The sequence below is a fragment of the Physeter macrocephalus genome, chromosome 16 (genome assembly GCF_002837175.3).
Source record: "Physeter macrocephalus isolate SW-GA chromosome 16, ASM283717v5, whole genome shotgun sequence".
In the NCBI taxonomy this organism is placed as follows: Eukaryota; Metazoa; Chordata; class Mammalia; order Artiodactyla; family Physeteridae; genus Physeter; species Physeter macrocephalus.
The window spans coordinates 99,099,794-99,107,373 of NC_041229.1; the positions used below are offsets into that span (position 1 = coordinate 99,099,794).

Here is a 7,580-nt window from a genome sequence, read left to right on the forward strand (position 1 = left end):
CATGGCCGCTGAGCCTGCGCGTCCGGAGCCTGCGCTCCGCAACGGGAGAGGCCACACAGTGAGAGGCCCGCGTACCGCAAAAAAAAAAAAAAAAAAAAAAAAGTACACAATCTATGAGTGAGGGTGGGAATGCGAGTGGGCACAGAGGGAGGGGTTAGAAGGATTTCACACTGGGTCACCTGACTCTTGGTCCAGTGCCTTGTCCTTTCCATTACAACCTTCTTTGAGACGTTATTAAAAATACTGAAACATTCTTTGTCAGCATTAGACACGTTAACTTTCAAACTCACAGATCAAAGAAACGAAAAGCATAAGGCTGTGCCTTCCAGTTGACAACTATTATTCAATGAAGATGTACCACGCTTTAATAACAAATGGAAAATTTCTTCCAATTAAAATAGGGAGAGGGAAAGTCAGTGCATTCACTTTATGCTTTGATCTTCTGCTTTAAACCGTGTCGGGAAACTAATGCAGGAAGGATTTTAAACACCCCAGGGTGCTGTTCACTAAATATAAGGTTATTTTTCTGAGTGAGACATTTCAAAGGGCTGCTTTTTTACCACTTTTCCTAACAGCAGAAGTAACCACTGTTCTTGGAGAAGAAAGAACTGAAATCTGCCAAACCTCAAAAGTTGAGCTGGCATCTAGGTCTGGGGGGAAGGTTTATCTCTCAGTTACCTGCCTACTTCCTACTCACACTTAAAGACTGGGAATTAAGTTTGTTGAGTATTTTCCAGACAGCATGTTTCACTTCTTTGTTCCTAAGACTGTAGATCAAGGGGTTCAGCGTGGGAATCACCACCGTGTAAAACACAGATGCTATTTTGTCCATGTCCATGGACTGGGTGGAGCTGGGCTGTAAGTACTTGAAGATGATTGTTCCATAGAAAATGGACATGGCCGTGAGATGGGACACACAGGTGGAGAAGGCTTTCTTCCTTCCTTCCGCAGAATGCCTCCGTCAAATGGCAATGTATATGAAGAAGTAAGAGATGAGGATGACCAGGAGGGTGAGAAAGACATTGAAGCCCACGACAAAGAAGACCACCAGCTTGTTCATGCATGTGTTGGAGCACGAGAGAGCCAGGGGTGGAGGGACTTCGCAGAAAAAGTGATTCACCTCATTTGAACCACAGAAGGAGAGTCTGAAGGTGTCTGCTGTGTGGATGCAGGCACTGAGGAAGCCGTAGGCATTGAGGAAGCCACAGACATAGGAGCCCATCGTCAGGAGGGCACACGCACCTGCTGTCATGGTGGTGCTGTAATGAAGGGGCCTACACAGCACTGCATGGCGGTCACGGGCCATGGAGGCCAGGAGGTAGCACTTGACGGTGGCAAAACCCACAGAGAAGAAGGACTGAGCAGCACATCCATTGTGGGAGATGAGTTTGTTTCCTAAGTGCAGTGCAGCCACCGTCTTGGGAGCTACGGCTGATGAGTAACCCGGATCGACAAAGGAAAGGTTGCTGAGGAAGAAGTACATTGGAGTGTGGAGGTGGGAGTGTGAGTAGATAACCAGCATCATCCACCCCATTCCCAACCAAAGTGATGAGGTAGGTGAACAAAAATACCAGGAGGAGGGGAACCTGGAGGTTGGGGTCATCTGTTACTCCCAAGAGGATGAACTCTGTTGCTTCTGTGCTATTCTCCACTGAGGTTAACTTCAATTTAGCCTGGCAATTAAAGAAGAGGAGCCAGTGAAACAGAGGAAAGTATAGAGGGATGATATAAAAATAGAAAACTAATATCTATTGAGAAAGTACCCTGTGTAAGGCACCTGCTAGACCCTTCTATTACATGACAGCATTTAATCCTGTGAGATAAGTACTATTATGCCTACTTTCTTGGGAGCTTAATATTGACGAGAATAACCTAATTAGTAGGGGTCAGAGTTAAATTCACATCTTTATACTTCTGAACCCAATGTCCATACACTCAGAGCTTGAATTAGTCTACCTGTTTACATCATATGAAACAAAATATGATATGTCTTGTAGCCTAGCTTTTAAGATTTTGTTTATTCAGTTTTTAAAAAAATCAAAAAGAGAATAGTATGAAGTAAAAAGTATAAATCCCTCATTCCTTGTTTATTTGTTCCACTCCTAAGAGTACAGCCTCTACAGAGATTTCCTGATATTTTGTATGCCAATAGAATTATATGGTATTAAGCATAGTAAGAGCTTACTGTATGCCAGGCACTGCTCCAAGAGCTTTACTTGAAGTTAACTTATTTAATCCTCAAACCAACTCTTTGGGGTTGATCATATTATTTTCCTCATTTTACACAAGGAGAAACTGTATAAATGTGTAAACTGTGCAAAATATACCCAAGGAGTATGTACGATAATACTCTTATTTCAAAATGTTCACCTTTTTCAACAATGCTCCATGATATAAAATATGCAAATAGAGCATTTTGCTTTTTACTTAGATTATTTCCAGTTGTCAGTATATTTTATACTTGGTCTCTTTTTTTCTGGCTACTATCTGCTCCTAAAATCTAGTAGCTTTTAGATGAAGACCGGAGAGCTATTATTATGAAATAATAGTAATAATAATAAGATGAAGAAGAAGGAGGGGGTGGAGGAGGAGAAAGGGGGGAGAAGAAGAGAAGAAGAGGAAAATATCGCCCAAAGTCACATAACTGATAAGTCTTGAGAGTGGAATTAAAACCTTGGTCTCTCTGATATCAAATCCAAAGCTCTTAACTACAATTTTAATATATTTATAAGTTTATCCCTCAACAGTAATTCAACTGTATTTTATATTTATATATTTAAATTGAGATTATACCTCTCCACTTCCTATCAGAAGTCTTTGTTATTGATCCTGATTACAGTTAAGTTCTCCCTTCTCTGCTCTCCCAAAGCACTTGAGACTTGAGTGATTCACACAGTTAGTTGAGCAACTACCATGACCCCTTGATCACATACCTAAATATTTGGTGAATTAATTAGAACATCAATAGCAAAGTGTTTAAACATTTTTCATGCTAACTAACCCCACAACAAACATCTTCTTGTTCTCTTGTCTAGCTGGGTCCACCTTTTCTGCCAACATATTAGCTAAGACTCGTAGTATAAAAAATATTCAGAATTAACAGTGAGACTGGGGATGGGCAGGCCTGGAGAAAGACTTGTGTCCTAATTCTAGTGACCCGTCTCTCTCTCCTATTGTTTTCCCTCAGTCTGATGTGTTTATAGGTTTTTCCTGTCCCTAGTGGCAGAATGGGTGGCAACAGGCTCAGACAGAGGAAGAGAGAAAAGATGTGAAGGAAGGAGAGAAAGGGAAAAAGAAGGGATTTAAGGGAGAAAAGGCTTCAGCTCTGCTTGACCTTGGTTAATCTGCAACTGCAGTGATCAGATTGGTAAGGAGCCTTTTTTATACCACAAAAGGAGACAGCCCAGCCTGTCATGTTCAGATGACGATTACACACACGAGTGTCGCAGCTGGTATCACAAGACTGGCTCAGCCAGCTTGGAAATGCTATTGGTCAGGAACCATGATAAAACTCCAGTCCTGGTTTCCATTTTCCACCTTTATAAACAGTGCTCCAGGGAATACCCTTGTAGATGTCCTCTCATGCCCCTTAAGATAAATTTTCCTTAAGATAAGATAAATTTTCTAAGATAAATTTTCCTTAAGATAAATTCCTAGAATTTTATATTTTTATCCTTCTTTTCCTTATTGACAGATTTCCATTCAGTAATATGTCAATTAACTTTCCCACCAGCAGCACTTTCATTACATTTAGCCAGTCCTTCTTGTTTCTTTTTTTCCTTTCGACTTTTGTCATGTGTGTGTACTCTATAATTTAGCAGACACAATATCCTATCATCTATGACAGGCAGCTTCCTGATATTATATATTAGGAATCTGGGGCCTCTTAATTGCAATATCTGTACAAAGCCCCAGAGCAGGATCTATCAGCCTCATCACTATTAACATTATGTGCTGGATTAAAAAAAGAATGAAATAATGCCATTTGCAGCAACACGGATGGACCTAGAGCTTGTCATACTGAGTGAAGAAAGTCAGACAGAAAAAGACAAATATCATATGGTGTTGCTTATATGTGGAATCTTTAAAAATGGTACAAATGAACTTATTTGCAAAACAGAATTAGAGTCACAAATGTAGAAAGCAAACTTACGGTTACCAAGGGGGAAACAGGGAGGGGGAGGGATAAACTGGGAGATTGAGATTGACATATACATGCTACTATATATAAAATAGATAACTAAATAAGGACCAACTGTATAACAGGGAACTCTATTCAATACTCGGTCATGACCTATATGAGAAAAGAACCTAAAAAAGAGTGGGTATAGGTATATGTAGAACTGATTCACTTTGCTGTACAGCAGAAACTAACACAACATTGTAAATCAACTATACTCCAATAAAAATTAATTTAAAAAAAACATTATGGTCTGGACAGTTCTTTGGTTGCAGGCGGGGGTGAGGCAGGGGAAAGGCTGTCCTGTGCATTGTAGGAGCTTTAGCAGTATCCCTGGCCTCTATCCACTAGACGCCAGGAGCATACTCCCTTCCCCAGCTGTGACAAACAACAATGTCTCCAGATACTGCCAAATGTCCCAAACGTCCACAGGGTCATCCCTGGAGAGCCACTATTCTAGAGAGATTATAAAACTCTATTTGTGTTCACAGTTTACTAAATCACAATTCCATGAGTTATGTATATTATATATTTTACAGCATACACATATATTACAGACCCATATTCATGTATAGATGTATATATATGAAGAAACTGAGACTTGGTGAGATAAAGCAGTTAGTTCAAGATCTAGCACTCCAGCCAAATATTGCTGCTCATTGGTGGGGTAGTCTAGGAAGGGAAAACTGCTTGCCAAGTACTGTGGTCCTTCAACTAAAGAGATACTCACCTTCCTATTTCATAAACCAACCTCTTCCCCACCACGAGGTAGGGTAAACGATGCAGAAAAACTCCAAAAATGAAAGGCAGCTGACTTAGTGTGGATTCTGAATTCTATTCCAAAACACCTTCTCAAATGCTTATTTAATCAATTTTCTTGGTTAATACCGACCACCCAATTATATGTACCTAAGCTGTAGGTCTGATTTCTAACAGTTATCACGCACTCCCTATATTGAATTGCCCTAGACTGCCATCTTCATATATTATCAATTAACATTCAAAGTATTTCTATGTTCTCTTGACGGACAACACTTTCTACTATGTGTTGTGTCACTATTAATACGTGTGTCTGGATCCAGAGCAGCAAAGAGAATTTGGAGTCAGGGCAGAGAGAGGAAAGGCTTGCTTTGCCCGGTACCACCCCTGAAGGCCTGAATCTAAATCACATTGCTGCCACTGCTGCTGTGTTCCCTCCCACCAAAGTCCTACAAAGGCCAAGCTTTTCTGCATAGGCCTAAAATAAATATCAGAAGGAGCCCTGAAAAAGTAAAGACATTAAAAAAATATTTAAAGGTAGCCTGTGATCAACTGCTTTATTTAATAAATAATAAATATGAGGGAATTCCCTGGTGGTCCAGGGGTTAAGACTGCACTTTAACTGCCGAGGGCCCGGGTTCAATCCCTGGTCAGGGAATTAAGATCCCACAGCCGTGTGGTGTGGCTAAATAAATAAATAACAAATAAGAAAGTGTGTTGAAAACTGAAAACCATTAAAACTTCAAGGATTAAGGGATTATAAAAGTAGAAACCACCAAGACAGATAATCTGAAAATAAAAGTGTTATCAGGGCTTCCCTGGTGGCGCAGTGGTTGAGAGTCCGCCTGCCGATGCAGGGGACATGGGTTCGTGCCCCCCCATTTCAGGTGGAAAAAAAAAAACAGGTTTAGGGCTTCCCTGGTGGCCCAGTGGTTGGGAGTCTGCCTGCCGATGCAGGGGACACGGTTTCGTGCCCCTGTCCAGGAGGATCCCACATGCCACGGAGCAGCTGAGCCCGTGGGTCATGGCAGCTGAGCCTGCGTGTCCGGAGCCTGTGCTCCGCAGCAGGAGAGGCCACAGCTGTGAGAGGCCCGCGTACCGCAAAAAAAAAAAAAAATGTTATCAAAATTGTTTCTAAAGGTGTTTGAAGAATCACCCTCAGCCATCACATCCCATTGGGGGATTTCCAAGAGAAGATTCTCAACGGAAAACCATAAGACTAAATTCCACAAAAAAAGAGCCAGTAAAGGATTAAGGAAGGTAAAATATGAGAAAATCTAGCCACTGTGTGGTCTATGGTGGGTGCTCAATACAAACTAATTTATCTTTGTATTAAACTATCCGTCAATCAATAGAAAACAAACTTATGGTTACCAAAGGGGAAAGGAGGTGGGGGAGGGATAAATTAGGAGTTTGGGATTAACAGATACAAAATATAAAATATTTATCTCTATATAAAATAGATAAATGACAAGGTCATATATATTTATATATTATATATACATATATTATATATCTATTATATATAATATATGTTTAGATAACTGAATCACTTTGCTGTATACCAGAAACTAGCACAACATTGTAAATCAACTATACTTCAACAAAAAAATATTTTGAAAAACTATTGGTCAATCATAAGAACTTGAGTCCCAGATTTTATTAACACCAGCTGGTAGCAGCGTTCTACCTAGAAATGACTATGTCAGTTTCTGTTTAAGAAAAGATGACCCGGGCTTCCGTGGTGGCGCAGTGGTTGAGGGTCCGCCTGCCGATGCAGGGGACACGGGTTCGTGCCCCGGTCCGGGAAGATCCCACATGCCGCGGAGCGGCTGGGCCCGTGAGCCATGGCCGCTGAGCCTGCGCGTCCGGAGCCTGTGCTGCACAACGGGAGAGGCCACAGCAGTGAGAGGCCCGCGTACCGCAAAAAAAAAAAGAAAGAAAAGATGACCCAAAAATTACCTAGGAGAGGTGCACTGTCTCAGTTTTTCGTGGGGAAAATGGAATTGAGTCCTTTTTTTATACCTACTTCTGAGCCCCTTTCTCCTAAAAAAAAAAAACCCATTATTTTTACCCACAGCACGAAGAATGTTGAAAAAAAAAAAAAGTCAGGGAAAACATACCTAGTTCCTTGGGAATTCTGAGACCTTAATTCAGAACTGCCTTCAACTACGGCGGTTTTTGAAGCCTGCAAAAGAAAAGAAAAGCTGTTCAGTCTCAGAAGACCTCAGATTTCAAAGCGTAAAAGATTTCCTGAGGCTATGAAGTAAGTGTAAAAGCAGTTCAGCTGCGGTTGCGGCTTGTTTCAGAGCTTGAGAGGTACCAAACTGTACGAGAGGCCTGGGATCAGCCAGAAGCTGGAACCTATGTAGATGTGGGAGCCTCTGGAGGGACTCAACCCCAATCTAGAGCTCAGTAACATGCAAACGAGTAACCAAAACACCACTTTCCTGAGGGAGTGAAACATTATTGTGATGTGGAAAGGCTTACAGGCCCAGGGGGAGCTCCAGGCCTTCAAGCAAGGGCTAAACTGATTGGTGATCAAGTTCCATCAAAAATGCCTTCAGGGCTTCCCTGGTGGTGCAGTGGTTGAGAGTCCGCCTGCCGATGCAGGGGACACGGGTTCGTGCCCCGGTCCGGG

The 7,580-nt window shown here is 41.7% G+C and overlaps 1 protein-coding gene across 1 annotated transcript in view; it reads right to left on the reverse strand.

Annotated features, from left to right (window-relative positions):
• Window positions 1–682: 682 nt before the first annotated feature.
• OR5B21 (olfactory receptor family 5 subfamily B member 21) overlaps window positions 683–7,580 on the reverse strand; it is a 10,162-nt gene continuing 3,264 nt past the window's right edge. Inside the window, 4 exon segments of the mRNA XM_024133430.1 lie at window positions 683–1,531; window positions 1,533–1,673; window positions 5,315–5,441; window positions 7,063–7,127. Of these exon segments, the coding sequence (XP_023989198.1) occupies window positions 683–1,531; window positions 1,533–1,673; window positions 5,315–5,441; window positions 7,063–7,127 (1,182 nt within the window).